Source organism: Crinia signifera, chromosome 6 (genome assembly GCF_055691185.1).
Source record: "Crinia signifera chromosome 6, ASM5569118v1, whole genome shotgun sequence".
In the NCBI taxonomy this organism is placed as follows: domain Eukaryota; kingdom Metazoa; phylum Chordata; class Amphibia; order Anura; family Myobatrachidae; genus Crinia; species Crinia signifera.
The window spans coordinates 149781211-149803866 of record NC_139222.1 but is presented as its reverse complement, the minus strand read 5'-3'; the positions used below and the strand labels follow the sequence as shown (position 1 = coordinate 149803866).

The 22656-nt window shown below is 42.4% G+C and overlaps 1 protein-coding gene across 4 annotated transcripts in view; it reads left to right on the top strand.

Moving 5' to 3' along the window:
- PHF20 (PHD finger protein 20) overlaps positions 1–21273 on the top strand; it is a 94723-nt gene extending 73450 nt beyond the window's left edge. For all 4 annotated transcript variants that reach the window (XM_083147615.1, XM_083147612.1, XM_083147616.1 and 1 more), the window contains 4 exons: positions 1388–1583; positions 2327–2720; positions 9521–9701; positions 18714–21273. In XM_083147615.1, the coding sequence (XP_083003741.1) occupies positions 1388–1583; positions 2327–2720; positions 9521–9701; positions 18714–18853 (911 nt within the window). In that variant the 3' untranslated portion in view covers positions 18854–21273. The remainder of the gene's footprint in view (positions 1–1387; positions 1584–2326; positions 2721–9520; positions 9702–18713) is intronic.
- The last annotated feature ends 1383 nt before the right edge of the window (positions 21274–22656 follow it).

Below are 22656 nucleotides of genomic sequence, written 5' to 3'. Positions count from 1 at the left end.
GTGTTTGCATATATCCAACAGATGTCAGACAAGTATTGCTTATTCAAGTCAAGCCTACCAGATGGGGACCGCTCGGTGCCCCAGTCTAGTTATTGCTCAGTGACCTTGGATGTTGAGACCACCTCTATCCCTGAGGACTCTTATCTTCCAGAGGCAGATCTTGAAGCCCTGATGTTAGTTCTGCACTTGCTGACAATGTCTAGGAACACACACTCAAATCCGATGCCCCTGTGTTTATATGGTAGAAGAATGTTGCTTACCGTCCTTCTACTTAATTTTAAGACCTTTTCATGGAAGTGTTTTTAATGGGAGAGTCAATTCCTCCAAGTCTCTAAGCACATTGCTACATTTTATCTGCTACCGGCTGTTGATAGGGCATGATTGGCTGGTTTAAACCAGCTTAGTAGTTTAAACCAGCCTAGACCTTCCATTTGGGCTTTCCATGGCAGTTGGCATTCTAACCTGCCTAGATGACTTACTGCTTCTAACCCAGTCATCATATCACTTCTGTTTTCCAGTAGACTTGCGCATGTCTCTCAGGTGGATAATAAATTGGCATAAGTTTACCTTGACAATTGGGAGTCATACTGAATTCCAGACTCCAGCAGGTATTTCTTCCCATGGGCAAAGTTCGGTCCATACAGACACAAAAATGTGCACATTTTAGATCTCTGAGATCTAAAGCTTGAATACTGATCCTGGACTTTGTCTTCATTTTTGACATGGGAGTATGCCCAGTCCTGTATGTTAGTTTTAGGTTCTGTGCTGCTGGAACAAGTCCTGTTGGCTTCTCAAGTTGGATACATTTTTGTCAGTAACACTTGTGGTGTTCCAACAGTCCCAACTAAGCAACTTGTTTGGCGACTGGACTGGATCCTGCTTACCACCGACGCATGTCTTGGGGCTGGGAGGCCAGTAACTTATCACAGCTTTAGTTTTTTTTTATTTTTCTTTTCTTACAATCGCCTATATATTGTGTCCATCTGTGACATTAGTTTAGTCCTTAGTTGCAAATGCTCCTTATTTTCAATTTCTACTTGATAAATTCCCAAAACCTTTCACCAAATGAAAGCTAGTGTTTATGGTTCCCTTCATAGTATCTCTTAAATATTTGCTCCATGATCAAACAAAATATCCGGTTCCCACTTCAATCAACATTGCCATGCACTTCTGCCATTTTTGTAAAAGTAACTGTTTCATATGAATTTTACTGCAGTAATTGACCATTATTCTTAAATAGACCCAACATGAACAGTCCCGTTTTGCTCTGGAGCAGTTAAACAAGTAAAATATATTGGATTTTGGGTAAAAAAGAATAGATTTTGTCAGAGTGCTTGCAGGGTGATTGTTTAATCAAGCATTTTGTCTCACTGCTTTTTTTTTTCAGGTCAGCGCCTGAGCCTGAAGTACTGGTATGACAAGGAATGGCTGAATGAAGGTCACATGCATGGTTTGTCCTTTCTAGAGGAAAACTATTCTCATCAAAATGCAAAGAAAATTGTGGCCACTCACCAGCTCTTGGGGGATGTGCAGCGTGTTATTGATGTTCTGCATGGGTTGCAGCTGAAGATGAGCATATTACAGTAAGTAAATGTTAAGTTATCATGGTCAACTTGAAGTGGCATGTCAAGGTCTTATGACCTATTGAGAATTTTTGGGGTGCATTAATGTAAATTAGTCGTTATTTAAAATGTGTCTTTAACAGTACAATTATTTTTTAAAGCTTGCCTTACATAAGCTGGAGGTAGACCTTTTGTGGGCAGAATCAATAGTAGGGGGAATTAGATTCAAGGTGATGTGTAGTTCTGGAACAGCACATAGTGGCCCGCAGAGTCGCAATATTTGGAGGAGCATGGGAAAAAGTTTGTCTGGTCTATTGTAAATTATGTCATTTGTGCAACTGGCCATGGCTGTATATTGCTTTAAACTTAATTCTCTAAGTCTGTCCTGTAGAATCTAGTTATGTTATGAACTCCTAATATGCTGTGGTGATGTCATTAGACTACAATACCTCTGTGCACTCAGCCCACACAATGACTTTGTGACGCATACACTTTGGGATGTGAAAGAACTTTAAAACTAGAAATGTTTCACTTAAATTTCATGATTTTTTTTATTTTTATTTTATTTTTTCCCCTCGTCTATCCTTTTTACCGGTCAACTGTTTAGAATGTCGTGGATATGAGGGTATCAATTCTCTCAACTAGCTTTCAATTTAGTCACATTTGACACCTGCCTCTCAATGCTAGAGGTCAAATTCCACCAATTAAGTTATTCTATTTCTTAGTAATGTACAGACAACTAACAATAAGTATAATTTACACAGAAGCAAGGAGCATCCAGACCTCAAATTCTGGGGCCAGCCGTGGAAGCAGCACATGATGAACAACAAATGTTACATTAGTCAATGCATGGAGGAGAACTCCTGCAAAACAGACTCCACAAACTACAGGACTTACAATGGTGCAGTGGATAAACCTTCCTCTATACCTTATGTTGAGGAATCTTATATCACCAGTGAACACTGTTACCAAAAACCTCGGACCTATTACCCTGCAGTAGAGCAGAGACTTGTTGTAGAAACACGGAGTTCATCATTGGACGGTGGAGTAGATCGGATACGGCAGAGCAGGGAAGACTCCATTGCAGAAAGACTTGGGTGGGAGTTGGACAGAGAATTGCTGAAGACAGAGAGCGAGTCTAAGCATAATTACTGTAAGGTGAGTTCATCAAGTTTTGGCTTGTTTTTTATTGCTAATGAAGGAATTTGTTTACTTAAGAGTGAGATGTCTTTTTTGTTTAGCTTAAAATAGCTCTGTCATTTTACTTTTTTTTTTTTTTTTTTTTAAGTATACAATGTTAAGAGGTAGTAATTTTGTAAGTTGCAATATTTTTCTGTTTTTATTTTTTTCTCAATCGAAATGAAATTTGACATGCATCCCTTGGTCAAGTCATAGTAGGCTATCTTCTACAAAGATAGATCTATCTATCTATACGGAAAGTATGTATTCACAGCGCTTCGCATTTTCCACATTTTGTGGTGTTACAGCCTTATTAAAATTCTTTTTTTTTTCCCCTCAAAATTCTACACAGAATACTACATAATGACAACGTGAAAAACATGTTGGAGATTTTTGCAAATGTTTTAAAATGAAAAAAACTAAGAACGCTATTCAAGTCAAATCTGCATCAGCAGAAAATAGTTGAAAACTGAGGCATTTCCAACTACACCAGGTGGATTGGCGAGTAGTTTGCCTCACCACATGTTTTACGACGGTCAAAAATTAAGTATATATTTGACCAAAAATGGTCAAATTGCAGATTTTATGAATAATAGTCACAGATTGAATACTCCACACTGTATTAAAACCACGGACAGGAGAAGCGATTTACATTGAACACCTTACAACAGCACTGGTCAAAGATATACCGTAATAGGCAGCCAGTGATGACTGCTCTTGAAATTGCGAAATTGCGGTTTTGGAAGCAGGAAAATGAGCAAGTGTAAAGATGCCCATACATGCTGCGATTATCACATGTGTTTTGGGCTATATTAAATCGCATGCGATTTGCATTCTATGCGATCACCAGATGTCCGCTGCCCGCCCACTTCCTCCTGAGGGTGCACACATATACTGAGAGTCACTTTAGATATGCGTGAACCTTTGCCATCATTCAACCATTGAATGATGTGGGTGGTTCCCCCTACCCTGCAAATAGATGTTTATGTTAAACATCCATTCGCAGCCAGTGCGAGTACACCGCAATAACCCCCAAAGTTCTAACCTAATGGTGTGTACACACAGTGAGATTCATTTGCTATTTGACTTGCTATACAATCTTTGCTTTCTCTGTACTTTTTGCATACACTTCATACAATCTGCATTAGATTTGCACTATATAGTCATTGCTGCCCTGTCTATCTGGGTTTCGATATGTGCTGTCACGGGAGCACGCATCGGGATCTCAAGGTAAAAAACCTGTGCGATCTGCATGCGGTTTTGACTATATAGTCAAAATTTCATGTCAAATCTCATCGTGTGTACACAGCATTAGCCAGGCCCTTTTTACAATATCTGGGCTTGACCTGCATGTCACTCAGATACCTTATTATACACGTATATCAGCCATACCCAGGTTGAGTGTTTAACACTATATATCGATATATAGATATATATAGAGAGAGAGATAAAAAGGACCCCAACCGCGCTCAATAGAACAATAGCAGCACCTCTGAGGGATCCCCTGTTAGTGGAGATCCAAGGGTTTTAGAGATCAGGGAAAGAGTGTTTCAGAGTGCGTTAACAGCAAATACAAAAAAATTATAAAATAATGATATTTAATAAAAAATGTTATAAAATTGATGAATAATTTGCAGTAATTTTAGATTTCCAAACAGTATAGCGAGCCCAATGCGTTTCGTCACTGGAATGACTTCATCAGGGGCGAGAGAAGTAGTTTGTAACAGAGTACAATTGTGCGTAATTCATCAATTAGGAACATGCTTATTTTGTGCTGTAATCATGCATAAAAGGCCCCAAGAGATGGAATCAGTAAATATTGAAGGCAATCGCCATAAATCTGATTAAAAATCAACGGTGGACAAAGCAAAGCAAATCATGCATAAATGGTCCAAGGAAGTAGAATCAGTGAATATTGAGGGTAATCGCCATAAACTTGATTAAAAATCAGGCTGGATAAAGCAAATCAGATCCGGGGTTCACCACCGGTTTACAAATATTGGCCCCCAATAGCATAGGCAGTCAATAATGGGGATCTAGCCAATATGGAGTCAATAAGACCAGATGTGCACTATAGGGATCCAGAACACAGAATTCTGTGTCTTACACTGAAATTAGATGCAATTTACCTTGAACTCTCCCTGGACCTTCCCGGGAGTGATTCCAGACGATTTAGTACTTTAGTGTCATTTTTTTGCATAAGATATAGCTCATGCGATTTGATCAAGCCGAGGTAAATCGCATGAGATATATCTTATGTTATACAATTGGATTACTATTTTAAAGATTTATTTGATCGGCTAGAGGGACTGGAAATGTCAGTCAAGCTTCCTGCGATATATCGCATTCACAATAAAACACTCCTTTTTCCAATCCGATATATCATAGGGGCAGTATGACTTCCCTAGGGGCTCCTATCCGGCACTCATGGGACCGCACATCGGATCAGATGGAAAGCATAAACGATGTGGTACTTTTTAGACGATAGATCAATCCGAATGGTCGTAATCCTCTGAAATCGTGTAAAATCGATCTAGTGTATATGGCCTTAATGCCAAGTACACTCCTAAAGATTGATCTGTCCAATATATCTGGTGAGAACAAAAATCTGGTAATGTATGGGATCATATGAAAATGAAACGTGCTCCCAAAACACTGGAAATTAGTCAATGGTCATCAGACAAATTAGTTATAGCTATTTTGTTTTAACAAATTTATACACACAATTTTATTTTATTTTTTTTGTCCATTTTCCAGTGTTTGTTCCCACCAGACAGATTGGACAGATAAATCTGTAAGTGTCCTAATAGATACATATTAGATAGTTGTATCTGGAAATAAAGTTTAGTTTCCTTAATTTAAACACAGTGCTGAAATATGTATCTCTTAGCACCTATACAGACTATTTTTTTATTTATTTTTTGATAATTGCAAGGTGATGCCTCATTACTTTGTCTGGCTTTGACCCCAGCATTACCTGCTCTGTGGCCATTTAATGCATTAATTTTGTTTGCTAATCAGCCGCTTCAAAGGGGGGCAGCGCGAAAGGGGGCAGACTGGGCCCGCTGACATCACTATTTTGGGCGGTCCCGGGCCGCCGACGTCACAAAAGGGGCGTGCTGTGACAAAAAGGGGCGGGCCCGGCTGCCGTCAAGAAAAAGGGTGTTCTCTGCCGCCGCCGTCAGGCTTTGCACTGTTGGGGAAGCGCCGGGCACCGCAATAACCCCCAAAGTTCTAACCTAATGGTGTGTACACACAGTGAGATTCATTTGCTATTTGACTTGCTATACAATCTTTGCTTTCTCTGTACTTTTTGCATACACTTCATACAATCTGCATTAGATTTGCACTATATAGTCATTGCTGCCCTGTCTATCTGGGTTTCGATATGTGCTGTCACGGGAGCACGCATCGGGATCTCAAGGTAAAAAACCTGTGCGATCTGCATGCGGTTTTGACTATATAGTCAAAATTTCATGTCAAATCTCATCGTGTGTACACAGCATTAGCCAGGCCCTTTTTACAATATCTGGGCTTGACCTGCATGTCACTCAGATACCTTATTATACACGTATATCAGCCATACCCAGGTTGAGTGTTTAACACTATATATCGATATATAGATATATATAGAGAGAGAGATAAAAAGGACCCCAACCGCGCTCAATAGAACAATAGCAGCACCTCTGAGGGATCCCCTGTTAGTGGAGATCCAAGGGTTTTAGAGATCAGGGAAAGAGTGTTTCAGAGTGCGTTAACAGCAAATACAAAAAAATTATAAAATAATGATATTTAATAAAAAATGTTATAAAATTGATGAATAATTTGCAGTAATTTTAGATTTCCAAACAGTATAGCGAGCCCAATGCGTTTCGTCACTGGAATGACTTCATCAGGGGCGAGAGAAGTAGTTTGTAACAGAGTACAATTGTGCGTAATTCATCAATTAGGAACATGCTTATTTTGTGCTGTAATCATGCATAAAAGGCCCCAAGAGATGGAATCAGTAAATATTGAAGGCAATCGCCATAAATCTGATTAAAAATCAACGGTGGACAAAGCAAAGCAAATCATGCATAAATGGTCCAAGGAAGTAGAATCAGTGAATATTGAGGGTAATCGCCATAAACTTGATTAAAAATCAGGCTGGATAAAGCAAATCAGATCCGGGGTTCACCACCGGTTTACAAATATTGGCCCCCAATAGCATAGGCAGTCAATAATGGGGATCTAGCCAATATGGAGTCAATAAGACCAGATGTGCACTATAGGGATCCAGAACACAGAATTCTGTGTCTTACACTGAAATTAGATGCAATTTACCTTGAACTCTCCCTGGACCTTCCCGGGAGTGATTCCAGACGATTTAGTACTTTAGTGTCATTTTTTTGCATAAGATATAGCTCATGCGATTTGATCAAGCCGAGGTAAATCGCATGAGATATATCTTATGTTATACAATTGGATTACTATTTTAAAGATATATTTGATCGGCTAGAGGGACTGGAAATGTCAGTCAAGCTTCCTGCGATATATCGCATTCACAATAAAACACTCCTTTTTCCAATCCGATATATCATAGGGGCAGTATGACCTCCCTAGGGGCTCCTATCCGGCACTCATGGGACCGCACATCGGATCAGATGGAAAGCATAAACGATGTGGTACTTTTTAGACGATAGATCAATCCGAATGGTCGTAATCCTCTGAAATCGTGTAAAATCGATCTAGTGTATATGGCCTTAATGCCAAGTACACTCCTAAAGATTGATCTGTCCAATATATCTGGTGAGAACAAAAATCTGGTAATGTATGGGATCATATGAAAATGAAACGTGCTCCCAAAACACTGGAAATTAGTCAATGGTCATCAGACAAATTAGTTATAGCTATTTTGTTTTAACAAATTTATACACACAATTTTATTTTATTTTTTTTGTCCATTTTCCAGTGTTTGTTCCCACCAGACAGATTGGACAGATAAATCTGTAAGTGTCCTAATAGATACATATTAGATAGTTGTATCTGGAAATAAAGTTTAGTTTCCTTAATTTAAACACAGTGCTGAAATATGTATCTCTTAGCACCTATACAGACTATTTTTTTATTTATTTTTTGATAATTGCAAGGTGATGCCTCATTACTTTGTCTGGCTTTGACCCCAGCATTACCTGCTCTGTGGCCATTTAATGCATTAATTTTGTTTGCTAATCAGCCGCTTCAAAGGGGGGCAGCGCGAAAGGGGGCAGACTGGGCCCGCTGACATCACTATTTTGGGCGGTCCCGGGCCGCCGACGTCACAAAAGGGGCGTGCTGTGACAAAAAGGGGCGGGCCCGGCTGCCGTCAAGAAAAAGGGTGTTCTCTGCCGCCGCCGTCAGGCTTTGCACTGTTGGGGAAGCGCCGGGCATCGCTATCTACAGCGGCGCCGGGTTTCCCCGGTCTCACCTGCAGGGAGGAAGGCAGGCTGTTTTAGCGGGGGCGCTGCCAGAGAGGCAGGGCTCATTAAAAATCTGCTAAAACAGCCTAGCAGGAACACTAGGAACATTTCAGTGAACACCCAATCAAAATCTGATCAATGGCTTACTGCGCACATACTGTAGCCGGGTTAGAGAAATGGGTAGCTCTTCCTCGGGTAGATGGCAGTACACACCAAATCAGCTCCTAACTGTCAAGTTTAAGACTGGGTTTGAAAAATGAGTTGCAAACTGACTGGCTGGTGCTTATCAAGTGCCACTTTTGAGGACTTCACCAGGTTTGTTACATCTGCCCCAGAGACTCTGTATTCTTCAGTTCCCCAGGTAGTGTGAGCGAATTGGTGATCATGCTGCCAGCCTCACACTCCTGAAGATAAACTAAATGGACAAAAGTTTTGTGACACCCAACCATTACACAAACAGGGAGTGTAATTACATTGTATTCAAATACATATACGTAAATATGGCATTTTGCAGCTATTACAGCTTTCACTCTTGTTTTATTGTTTCGTTTTTATTCTTGGAATATTTAGTTTTCTACTGGACCATACTGCTCTCCTTCTTGAGGCTTTATTAGAAAATAACTGGTGAAAGGAGAATACCAGATATAGATGGGGAGCAGCCACAGTTAAAAAAAAAAAAAAAAAAAACTATTTACTTTTAAAGTGCCAGACCCCTTGTGCTGCTGCCTATGCCCCAGCATGACATCAGAGAAAATGATTTTACAATGAGAACATAAATCCAGCTTTGTACACAGCCAGTCTGTTTAGTTACCAGGCTGATGATTATTTCCATGCCAAGAGCCCTTCACTGCCTCCACCTCACTTGATGATCTCCTTAGTTGGTGAGTGCACATTAACCACCAGTGTGCACATGAGCATCTTGTGTTTGTTGAAACCTTTTCACCCTCACTTAATTGTAATTATTATTGCTCACTACTGGGCACTGAACCATGAAATTTGTTCCCCATGTTCAGCTCAGATACAATGCAGTTACCATTTGCTATTATTTCTCTTGTACTTTTATACAGACATTTTATTCATTTTACTGCTTTTGCACCTGGACATTCTGTGATGTTGAATGCAGTTTGCCATCAACAATCTAATGCTGTTTGGGCATTTAATGGGGTGATTACAGTTGCAGGGGAGGGACGTGGCTGGATCTTCCCATCTGTCATGCAGCTAGATGAAGGTGTCAGAGATAAGCGTCCTAGGACACCATTCAGAGGATATACATTACAAAAAATGTTGGTTTCTAATATAAATTTGTAATAAAACTATCCATAATCTGTGTGCTTTTTTTAGGTCAGAGACTGCTTCTCAAAGAGGAATGCTCCGCAGGAATTAACACATGCACAGCCCTTGGACAATGGTGATGCTACAGTCAGCTCACAGCTTCAATGGCAACTGAATCTGCTGGCACATCTGGAGTCCCTGCAGGATGAAGTCACTCACAGAATGGATTTTATAGAGAAAGAACTTGATGGTAAGTCCTTCAAATTTAATGTGATTTAAGCGTCATCATGCCATTACTGATGATTTAAGAATTTTAGAATAAAAAGGAGTCTGATGTGAAATTTATTTTAATACTTGGATAGGCATGTTTGTGGGGTGTTTTTTTAAAATAAATTTCATGTAGGCATGGAGCATAAACATCACATAGCACATTTATGTAGGTTGTTAGTGTTCACCCTAGAATTTTTTTAGGACAGGGTGCTGACCACAGGGAGGGCACATTTTTCAATCGGGAGGGCACATTTTTCAATCGGGAGGGCACATTTTTCAATCGGGAGGGCACATTTTTGTTTTAAAGGGCAAGATTCTGCGAGATATAGATATATATGTATATATCATCTTATTCTGGCAGCACAAAACTGACTAACTATACTAAACTGGCTGTGGTAACGTCACACACTGTAATGCCCATTACACGTTATGCCAAACACTGTGATGACCATTATACATTACGCCACAGTGATGCACATTACACGTTATGCCATTACTAGACAATTTAAAAAAGAATTAGGGATAATATGGACAGTGCGCCCCCAAAAATTACACCATAATGCCTATTACACGTCACACACCCATATTATACCACATGGCAATGTACTGTACATCACACCCATTACATAATATACTCCATGCCCGTTAAACATTATGCCACACACCATAATGTCCATTACACGTTATCCCAAACACAAGGTAATGCTCATTACCCATCAAATGATTAGCCGGTTGTGCACAGCTCCTACACCCTTCAGCTCAGTGCCACCCTTCCCTATAGTGCATGACCCTAGAGAATCTGTTACTAGCTTATACAGCAGCCAAATCAGAGATGCAATCCATGCATTCCCAGGACAAACATGAAAGCACATCTCTTTATATATGCTGTATTTATATACCATAGAGATGCTCAGAGCTCTGAAGGCTGCAAGCGGCCTTCCTATCCGCTGTACTAGAGAGGGCACTGTCACCGACACCTCTGTTCTAGCGCCAGGAGAACAACAGGGGAGAGACCACTTTGTATAAGTCCCTGTTTTTTTTCCAAGAACTGGTGTAATAAACTACTATAGTTCTGGCAACTGTACACATGTCATTGATCAGTATGACGCCATGGAAGAATGCTGGGTATGAATGAATGGATTACAAATAACAGCCATATTACAACTACAGCACTATTTTTCCAGTAGTGACAGAAGAGTACTCCAGACCCTGATCCACACATTCCGATATACATGAGTACAAATGTTTAATGGATGCTGGTGTACAGGAACCTGCTAGCGCATTCGCAGGTCCCTGGCTACAGGAGTATAAGTGGGCACCATAGCTCGCTGGAGGCAGGTACTCAGCCCTACTTGCCATCTGTCAGTCAGAAGAACCAAGATCTTAGGCAAATGCCCCATTAGATCAGTGCCAGTGGCCTGCACAAATGACCTGATTACAGGCCCCAGACTACAGACAAGACCCCACATCCGGTGAGAGCCAGTGGTTCCCAGACTGCAGATAGGAACCCCCCTCATAGACAATGGCATCCAAACAGGAGACCCCACTCAGACTACAGAGCCAGTGCCCCCCTCCCTCCCCCACACTGCCAAAAAGGAGCCCCTCTTGGAGCCAGTGGACCCCCAAACTGCAAACAGAAGCCCCCTCCGAACCAGCACCCACCAGACAACAGTGCCACACTGCTGTTGTAATCAAATCATGCTCCCAACCAGCTACGGAAACTGCAGGGCTGAGGGGGGTAGTTTACACCCGCTGCCGCGCTCAGCGGCTTACACATGTGGGTGGCAGGCAGTGCCGGTGTACACGGGTCCCTGTGGCATATGGACAATCGGCGACGGATGGGAACTAGATTCCATCCGCTGCAGGGACCCTGATGCTGACTGCCCATTCACCGCAGGGACCTCCTGCTCGCCCGTGCTGCCGGATCCTGATGCCCAGGTACCACCTGCCTCCTAAGGCCCCCCAAAGACATTCATTTGTCAGTGGCTGTAATTTACTGTGCAGGCCGGCAAAAACCGGGCAGGGCGGAATTTGGCGGCCTTTAAAGGGGCAGGGCGCAGCGCCCTGTGAAATAAGCCTAGTGGGAACACTAGTTTGTGACATTGAACAGGTTCTCCCTCACTGTTGCCCTCTAGACAGGAAGTCTGGTCCATCTGCCACAGCACTTTTTCTGGTCACCCCCTCTTTATGGGCAGAACAATATTATTTTAGTCCTTCAATGAAAATGGTTATTTATCCATTTAATAATGGGCCATAATGATTTCAGTACATCTTTCAGTGAATCTATCCATCCAATCCATTTCTTGTTTAATTTACATTTTCTCTAATCTAGGATATCAGGGATATATGAAAAAACTGCTACTTTAAAAAAAAAGGTTTTAATTGGCTCAAGGTGGTGTCCGTCAACTCATAGGGGGCGTGGTATTCAATCCCAGGTCACGACTGTCGAACTGTCCTGACAGCTGTGACTCTGGCCAGTTTTTGTTTTCCTCTTCCACATCTCACCAGGCAAGATTCAATTTCTCTTTCAATGGTCCTGGTGACACAGCTCAACACTGGGATGTAGGAGGGTCCGAAGGAGCCAGGCACCTATCCTAAAGTTTTAGAGGGTAGGCTCCTCCCCTACTGCATCCCTGGACTCTTCAGTTCGTGTTAGGTGCCCACTGGAGTGGGTGCTATTCTAAAGGGCTGCAGGAGCAGCCGAAGAATTAGAGTAGTTAGGGGATTTTTATTGTTTTATTAACTTTTACCCTAGCTAGGTAGGCACAGTGTGAGGATTCTCATAGTGAATCCTCACACTGCTAGCGCAGCAGGAGCTGACAGAAGCGCGTCCTGTCAGCTCACTGTGCACAGGGGAGACACTGTCTGGTCTCCCTGTGCAGCGCTTATAGCCTTTTCTAAAAGGCTGCCTGGGCTCCGGAGTACCCTGAAACCGGCTCCACATTTAGGTGGGGATCATGGGGGACAGGCGCTCCGTGATGGCGGCGGCCATTTTATGCGGAGCTTACACGCTGAGCTCCTAGATGAGAGGACAGCAGCGTTGTGACAGGCATGTTCCAAGTGATCCCCAGTTGAGGGGGAGACACTGGAACTAGGAAATCCTACCTGAGGAGCGGCTGGCTGGGGGTGGTTGGCGCCAAAAGGTCACGGACCCCGCAGCAGCAAGGACCTGTGGTCTCTTCCTTCACTCTGACTTTGGCGCCTTTCAGAACGCTTGCAGCGGAGCTGAGCTGGCTTACTGATCCTGGCAGAGTGACTTGGATTTCCTGGGCATCGCTTCCCCGCAGTTGAAACCAACAGACAGATAAGTGACTGGGTGCATTGCCTCTGTATAAACGCTTGTACATTGTTTGCACTGTGTATACTGATAGATATACATTTATCACTTGCATCATGTCTGAGCATCAGGCTGTGGTTTTGGGGGAGGGAGCCCTTAGTGCACTGAGCGCGTGCAATGTTTGCACACAAAAGTTTGTCCCTGAGCAGATGGCCAAGGGGGGCTTATGTATTACTTGCGCTGATGTGAGACCCATGGGCAGTGAACCCCATAGGGCAGAGCAGATGGAACCTGCGTGGGCCAGGGCCCTAGGCAGGTCAGTTAACGCTTTGGTGCAGCTTTTGGACAGGCAGAGTGATGGGCTGGTAGAATCACAGAGACCTATGCCATCATCTCAGCAGTCGTCTGGCTCCTTGCCTCTTACCCAGGCAGATCCTGCGCTGATTCAGGTGATGCAGGATACTGCTAAAGGGATCAACAGGTTCAGTGAAATGCTGGACAAAATGGATGATGTGGCAGGGACCCCTAGAAGGTCTTATGCTTTGACTACTGTGGTAGATGAGGAGGAAGGAGAGTATACTGACATCCCCTGGGATCAGGGTGATGATTTGGAAGAGAACTCTGCTGCTGGTATAGAGGATCTCATTGTAGCTGTGAAGCAGGCTTTAAAGCTGTCTGTGGAGGATAAGACTCCTGTTAAAGGTGTTTTTAAGCGACAGCGGAAGGAGGCTGTTACTTTTCCTTCAGATGAGGGGTTACAGGAATTGCTAGAAGGGGCTTGGAAAACTCCTGATAAGAGGCTTCAGATGCCTAAGCGATTCCTTAATCTGTACCCCATGCCAGAGTCTCATGCGGAGCTCTGGGAAAAGGTCCCAGTGGTGGACGCTTCAGTGGCACGGTTGTCCAAGGCTACTGTATTACCAGTACAAGGCGGTGCAGCTTTTAAAGATTCTGTGGATAAAAAGCTGGAGGGAAACCTCAAGGCTATCTTTGAAGGGGTGGGGTTTACCTTACGGCCCCTTATTGCTTCAGCCTGGGTCTCTAAGGCCATGATAGAGTGGGCTGGTGAATTATGCACCATGCTGCAGGCTGACTCTGGTGCGTTACTGCTTGCAGAAAAGATTAAGGCAGCTGCAGAATATGCAGTGGAAGCAGAGGAGGAAGCTATTAAAATGGCAACCAGAGTGTCCACAGTCTCCATTAATGCCAGGAGAGTGCTTTGGCTTAAAGCCTGGGAAGCAGACAATGAGTCCAAGAAGGCTCTGGAAACATTAGCCTTCAAAGGAAAGGTACTCTTTGGTACCGAATTAGAGGAGATTATAAAACAGGCCACGGGCGGCAAAAGTACATTCCTGCCGGCCTCCTCAGCAAAGCAGACGTCCAGATTTTCTGCTTTTAAGCCGTCCTTTCGGCCCTCCCCTAGAGGTGGTGCGTCCTTTCGAGGACAGTCTTTCAGGGGAAGGTTTCAGTCCTCTAGAGGCAAGACACAAAAGTCAAAATTTGGCTCTCTTCACAAGAAGCCTGCCACAAAAGGAGAGGATAAACCCTCTGCATGACTGTCAGGGGCTTCGCCCGACAGTGACAAAAGTGGGGGGGCGTCTCACACTCTTCAGGGACGCTTGGGCTTCTCTAGGCCAGGATGCCTGGGTGTTAGATATTATAACACAGGGTTACAAAATCCCTTTCAGAGGGCCGCCTCCGAAGAGGTTCATTCCCACATCTTTACCAAAGGAGGCACGGCTTCGTACAGCTCTTGTGAGAGCAGCTCACTCCCTTTTGGAAAAAGGGGTGGTTACACCAGTCCCCAGGGCAGAGTGGAAGAAAGGCTTTTACTCCACGCTGTTCCTGGTGCCCAAACCAGACGGGTCTTTCAGACCAATACTAAATTTGAAGTCTCTAAATGTTCATTTATGGGTAGACCATTTCAAAATGGAGTCCCTACGGTCAGTACTCCTGAGTCTGGACCAGGGAGAATTTTTGGCATCCATGGATGTCCAGGACGCATATTTGCACGTCCCTATACACCCGGAACATCAGACCTTGTTGAGGTTTGCCATAGGAGACCTGCATTTACAATTCCGGGCGTTACCCTTTGGGCTAGCAACCGCGCCAAGGGTATTCACAAAGATAATGTCAGTGATGGCGGCGGTGCTGAGGCTCAGGGGAATCACAGTAATACCCTATTTGGACGATCTCCTGTTCAAAGCAGAGTCAGCAGCCATGCTGCAGAGTCATTTGGCAGAGGCCATCAGTTTTTTGCAGGCTCACGGCTGGATTTTAAATTTGCAAAAATCTCAGTTGGTACCGTCACAAAGGCTCCAATTCTTGGGAGTCATACTGGACACCCATCTTCATCGGGTATTCCTCCCGGAGGTAAAGGCCAGGGATCTGGTCACCCTAGTCCAGGAGATTCTCAGGGCTCAGAGCATTTCAGTATGGAGGTGCCTCAAGCTCCTGGGGAAAATGGTGGCGTCATTCGAGACGCTTCAATTTGCCAGGTTCCACTCTCGGAGGTTCCAATGGAACATTTTGTCATCCTGGTCAGGAAACACTTTGACCATGAAATCCGAGATGATAGTGCTGTCTTCGGACACTCGGGAATCCTTGAAATGGTGGACAGAAGTAGATTCCCTTCAGTGGGGTCGGTCATTACAGACCTGGGACTGGTTGGTAGTAACTACCGACGCCAGTCTCAGGGGCTGGGGGGCAGTAGCCCTGGATCTCAGGCTTCAGGGCCTGTGGACGGCAGAGGAATCAGCGTTACCAATCAACATCTTGGAGCTGAGAGCTGTCTGGAAAGTGATTTCCTTGGCGGGAGACAGGTTACAGAACCTCCCTTTGAGGATTCAGACCGACAATGCCACAGCTGTGGCGTATCTGAATCACCAGGGAGGTACACGCAGCAAATTGGCCATGTGGGAGGTGTCCAGAATCTTCCTATGGGTGGAACAGAATGTTCCAGCTGTATCGGCTATATTCATTACAGGAATAGAGAATATAGAAGCCGACTTCCTGAGCAGGGAGGAGCTCAAGGAAGGGGAATGGAGCTTACACCCTCAGGTGTTTCACCAGATCACTTCGATGTGGGGAACTCCGGATGTGGACCTGATGGCATCCAGGGTCAACCGTCAAGTGCCCAGGTTCTATGCCAGAACAAGGGATCCACTAGCGGAGGCAGTGGATGCCATGACTATTCACTGGCAGGGAGATCTCCTTTATGCATTCCCACCAGTACCAATGTTACCGAGACTTCTGAAGAAAATACAGGGGCAGAAGGTTCCAGTGATCTTAGTGGCCCCAGATTGGCCAAGGAGGTCCTGGTACTCGAGGCTTCAGAGGTTGTCTGTGGACTCATGGCGTCTACCTCTGAGACCAGATTTTCTAAGACAAGGCCCATTCAATCACCTGGATTCAGATCGATTGATTTTGACGGCCTGGCTATTGAAACCACCATTTTGAAAAGGAAAGGGTTTTCTGAGGCAGTAGTACAGACGATGATAAAAGCCAGAAAAGCTGTATCTTCGGCAAATTATTATAGAGTCTGGAAGACTTACATTCGATGGTGTGAGAGAAGAAAGGCTCATACATCTCATTTTAAGCTATCAAGAATGATGGAATTCTTACAAGATGGTTTTTCATCGGGTCTAAGCCTTCAGTCACTGAAGGTGCAGATTTCGGCCTTGTCCATCTATTTCCAGAAAAAGATAGCCATTTTGCCGGAAATTCAAACCTTTTTACAAGGAGTATCCAGGTTGAAACCTCCATACAAGCAACCAGTAGCACCTTGGGATCTATCACTGGTTTTGGAATGCCTTCAAAAGGCACCATTTGAACCTTTAAGGTCGGCTGACTTTAAGTTTCTCACGTGGAAGCTAGTGTTTTTGTTAGCAGTAGCATCTGCTAAAAGAGTTTCAGAGTTAGGAGCCTTGTCATGTAAATCTCCCTTCTTAATTTTTCATGATGACAGGGCTGTTTTAAGAACAGTGCCTCAGTTTTTACCGAAGGTGGTATCTACCTTCCATTTAAATCAGGAGATAGTTCTACCTGTGTTTCAACCCCCAGAGGGTTTTAAGAAAAGGGACAAGTTGAGAACTTTGGATGTTGTGCGTGCGTTACGCATATATGTGGACAGAGTGAAGAGTGTCAGGAAGACTGACACATTGTTGGTATTGTATGACGTATACAAAATTGGTTGGCCTGCATCTAAGCAGACTATTGCTAGGTGGTTGCGGTCTGTGATAGCCTTTGCATACACCAAAGTGGGTAGACCGGTACCGGCCAAAATAAATGCGCATACCACCAGGTCAGTTGCCACCTCTTGGGCGGTTCGACATGGGGCCACAGCTGAGCAGGTTTGCAGAGCTGCCACTTGGTCATCTGTTCACACATTTGCCAAATTCTATAGATTCCATGAGTTCGCGTCGGAGGACGCATCATTCGGGCGAGCAGTGCTGAGAGCTGCAGACCTGAGCGTACCCTCCCAAAGGACCGGCTCTGGAACGTCCCAGTGTTGAGCTGTGTCACCAGGACCATTGAAAGAGAAAAAGGGATTTTTGTAAGAACTTACCGTTCGAATCCCTTTCTCTGATATGGTCCTGGTGACACAGCGATCCCTCCCTTACGCTCAGTAAGTATGCCAGAAGTTTCATGATGTTCATGTTAAAATGGTTAAAAGTTAACAGTTTCTGTTATAAAATGTGCATATAATATGTGCAGGCGTTTGTACTGAGTTAATGTATTCCAGTGGCTTTGAAAGATTGAACTGAAGAGTCCAGGGATGCAGTAGGGGAGGAGCCTACCCTCTAAAACTTTAGGATAGGTGCCTGGCTCCTTCGGACCCTCCTACATCCCAGTGTTGAGCTGTGTCACCAGGACCATATCAGAGAAAGGGATTCGAACGGTAAGTTCTTACAAAAATCCCTTTATCTCGCTTGGCAAAAAGGGCGCGTGTCCATGTAAACGGCTGTGGATTGTAGAGATTCGACCATGATCGCGACAATTCATGACCGTTGCTTTTAAATTCAGGCTGGATCTGTCGATCTGTCTCTTCAATGTTGTCAGGGATTGAACACCCCCATAATATTGTGTTATTATGGGGATGTGGGGGTTTTCTGTTTAGAAAAAAATGTAGTGTGGATGGCATTTTTTTTGTCAACGTAACCTGACAGCTATAACATTTTTTTCACTGTAGTTTTGCATGAATTTGATCAAATAGTTTTTTAATCTGTTGCTTTCCTGGTCTCAAATTGAACTGTCCACTTCAAAACAATTTGTCTGTCACAAGTAAATGTAAGAATATAAGGTCTAGACCATTAGATTTTTCAGATAGCTGAAAAAAACGGAACTAATTTGATGCCTGATGTCCCTTCAGTGGAGTTTTCACCATTTTATCATGTGTCTGGGTCTCTTGCCACAGTCCTTATTCCTCAGACCAGTCTCCCTAGATGTCAAATTAACTATTCAATCTATTTTCTTTGTTGTTAGAAGTATGCTAACCTGTTAGCCCCCTCTCTTTTTTTTTTCCACACTTGATCTTTACAGATCTATAGGTTTGAATTAAATTCTTTATCCCTATTTTTATATTTTTGGTCTCTGGTGTTTGGCACTGGAAAGTAATCGCTTTGCTATTGAGCTGGCTTTGAATTGTGATAGTGATGCAAGCTCCTAACTGATGCTACTATACGCATAATAACACTTGTGCTTCTCTTTTTGCAGTACTAGAGAGTTTCTTGGATTACACAGGAGAACTGGAGCCTCCAGAACCACTTGCACGGCTTCCTCAGTTGAAGCACAGGATCAAACAACTTCTTATGGACCTTGGCAAAGTAGAACAAATTGCTCTTTGTTCTACATGAAGAGACTATAGTTGACATTGGAAAAACCTTGTCAAAACGGAATCAAGGTCTTGAGTACTGCAAAGCCTTGAGTATAACATACAGACGCTGTTCTGTGGACAGACTGCTGGTTTAATGGAGGATATTAGTACAAAGGGAGCAGGTTGCTAATACTATTTGTGACAGGCTAGACTATTACCCGAATGTAATTAAGCTTGATGAAAACATTTGTTTTTTTTCTTGGTTGTCCTAAATTGTTAGTTATATTTTAGTTTTCTATTTGTAGCTTTCTTTTTTTCTTTTTTCTCTTTCAAAGAAGGTATTCTCCATACATTACCAATGTGGCAGCAGGGAAGAAAAAAGTTAGGAAATAACTCCTAGTCCAAACCAACCTGAAATCTCACCAATAACAGAACAGCTTAGGGAGCCAAAAAATGTTCTAGTTTTGTTACCCATGTTTGATTATTTCTTCGCTTTTTCAAGTGTTTACCAACTTTTTTTATAGATGTATTATGCAGTATTTAATCATGGAGAATTTTGTAGTCCTGACTACTCGCTGAAATATTGCAGTACGAAATTTTCTTTTTCATGTGTTCTGTTATTGCAATGTTTTATAGGCATTATGTTCCAGATTATTTGCTTTTGTACTTGCCGTATTGGTACATGAGCTCTTTTTCTCTATTACTAGGGCATGACTTAAGGCAACTTTGTAAATGTGCTACGTCATGCTTTTTATACATGTATTGTTTAATATATTATGGTCAATCTGTGCTTACAGAGTGAGGGAAGTAAACAATACAGTATAAAGATTGCTGTGTAATACAGCATTATAAATTGCCTCTATGTAAAATGAGTGAATTGTTTATGGGAATTCGCCTTCAGGACTAACATAGTATGAACAGTTAATCACAGAACTGGTACTGCTTGTATGACTTACTAGAGAGCACTTAAATTTTGATTATTGAAAAGTTAGACCTGGACTCTATAGCTTCCAGTTATTCTTTGCTTTTTCAGGCGTAGGGTCTTGTATACTAAAGCCACCAAATTTCTACACAAATTGCCCTGTTCTATAGATTACTTACAGCATGATTTTCTTGTTCGTTTTTTTTTTTTTATTTCATAGTATGTATGTTTGTTAATTTATTTATCCTGTCGCTGCCTGAAAAGAAGTGGTGGCAGGGCTAAGTGAGCGCTTCATTATTTTTTCTAGATTTGTTTTTGGTTTGTGAAATCAAATTGGTTTAATGTTTAAGTCAATATGGTGTCCAGAATGGCAATGGTAGTGCACAGCTCTAAGTATGAGTGTAAAAGTTTTTCAAATCGTTACAGGATTTCATTTTCGTTCTGGCGATGTTAATTTAGGGGCATGATTTATTTGCCAACAAATGCAACCCATTCATATGAATTCAGAAGATTATGTAAAACCATTTAATCAACTGACTAGTTGTCGTAACCGATGGATGGGGAAACCATCTTCCTTTTGTAATCTTGGGAGGAATTTTTATTTTATTTTTTGTTTTTCAATTAATAGGGCATATACTTAATCTCCAGCTAACTAAACAGATGCCAATCATTTCTTATGAGATACTCCTCCTTTCATCTACTGTATAAACTGTGTTCTATTTGTGCTTCAAATTATCTTTCTTTTATTTTCTTCTTTTTATACTCCTGACAATTTGTCTCATGATTTTACTTGTGTTAAATGGGGAAAAAAGTTTTGATAACACTCAACTTGTGTAAAGCTAACAGACTAAAATATTTTCCCTGAAGACTTGTTTGGCCATTATTTTGTTTTATAAGTTCAAATATTTAGTCATGCTTTAAATGCAGTGGATTGTAATTTATTTAGTGGTACGAAGCAGAGCCACAAAATCACTACCCCCCCCCCCACCCCCAGATGCTTTTTCACTGCAGTTTTCATTGAAGAGGAGGTTTTTTTTTTTTTTTCCTTTTTGAAACTGTTCTTCCTAAAATAAATATATATTTAACTGCATTTCTGAACTTTGCGAAGTTATTGCTGTATCTATGAATTATAAGGATTGTGAATCTATTTAATGCAGTTTGTATTTTTTAATGTGAATAAGATGCATGAAGTCTTTATTCATGGCCTTATAACTGAAACAGCACCAGCAACCCCGAAGAGAGAATTTAAAAGGAAAGTTATTTTAAATGAACACCAACACCTGCAGTTTAAATAGTTTTTTTGTAACTGTGATTAGATTAATTTCATTTCATTTCCAAAACCTGCACTTGACACAAATAAAGCTGATATTTTATTGTAAAGGACCATACTATTTTGCACAAATGTGTGGCTTCATAAAAAGTACAGAATATAAAAACAAGATTTATGTACTACATGTCATGTTATGCAATGCCCAAAAGGAATGTCACGCTATGCTAACCAGTAAATGCACACCTGAAAAACAGTGTTGCCCATGGAATCGGGACTTACATTGTTTGTTACTTTTGTTGAAAACATTAATTCTATTGTACTGAAACATTGGACTTGATGCAAGTAAAATTGGAATTGAATCCTATAAGTCAGTGAGTGGACTGCATCATTCTTACACGTGGACACAAGTTCAGACCAGATCTAGTGCAATTTTGTGATTGCTGGATGTCACAAGTCATTTCAAATATTTGGGTGTGGTGATTCACAGAAAAATCTTTTGGGTGCAAAATACTTCATAGACATATAATAGACCACCTTTAAGTACTAAAGTTTCTATCCTTGAAATACTAAACCGCTACCAGAACATATGGGGGAACACCAGTAGTCCTATTTGAGGAGACTGGGAAAATAAATCTTTCCAGAAAGTAGATAACTTGTCTACTTCCCTTTGGTGTCCTTGAGTATTCTCAAGCTGTCCTAAAAAAAAACATATATAATGCAGGTGGGAATATTGAGTGGTCATGGAATATTTTAATGAAATGAACAATAGTTATTTTTGTTTATTTTTCCATCCATCAGAGGGCACAGAGAAAATTGGGTGTAGCCTGGTGAGGAGAGCCTGGGCACCGAACAGTTACAGGTTTCTTTCCCAGCATGCTCAGGATGTCTTTTACACTATACCTTGTCATTGGCTTTAAGTTTGGTGTCGGCACTATTGTTATGGGGAGGGTATGCTATTAAGGGGTCCCCCACAGATACTTTCGTTTTTTTTTTTACATAGTGATCTGTTTTGGGTGTCCTATACAGATGCTTCAACACCTGGCACCGGTGGAGGCAGCACCAACGATTGGGTCGGCAACTACCACCATGCACCTACCACCACTTTCGGACTTGCTTTATAGGCCGCAGTCAGATGCATGGGAATAGGTAAGGTCAACTCTCTGACAGGGTGCCACATTTTCTTTAAGCTGCACTGTTTGGTTTGTTCACCAGCTGATTCCCACAGAGTCACCTGAATAATGTTGCAGAGCTCTAAACCACAGCTATTTAAAGGGTTGGCACTTTCAGGTGAAGGGTGACCCCAAACAAGGTGGTCTTAGGACTAAGTCCCGAGCTACAAAACTGGCACCAAAGTAGCTACGGGAACAGTCGTGTTTTCCTGATTGGGGCCAGGGGCTTGATAGAAGACATTGAGCTGAGGGTGTAGCACTAGACTTCTTTAACACCGCAGTCAGACTATACGTAGCTGATTCATCCCTATAACCCAAATGGGCCCATCAATTGGGCAAGTGCATATCAAGGATGGCCACATTTATAAAAAGATTGTGACATCTGTTTGGGCCTCTGCCACTAGTCTATTCATTCTCTTTTGGTTTACCTAGTGTTTCAGAATGTGCTGGTTCATCCCTGAAAGAGGGGTGGAAAATTGACC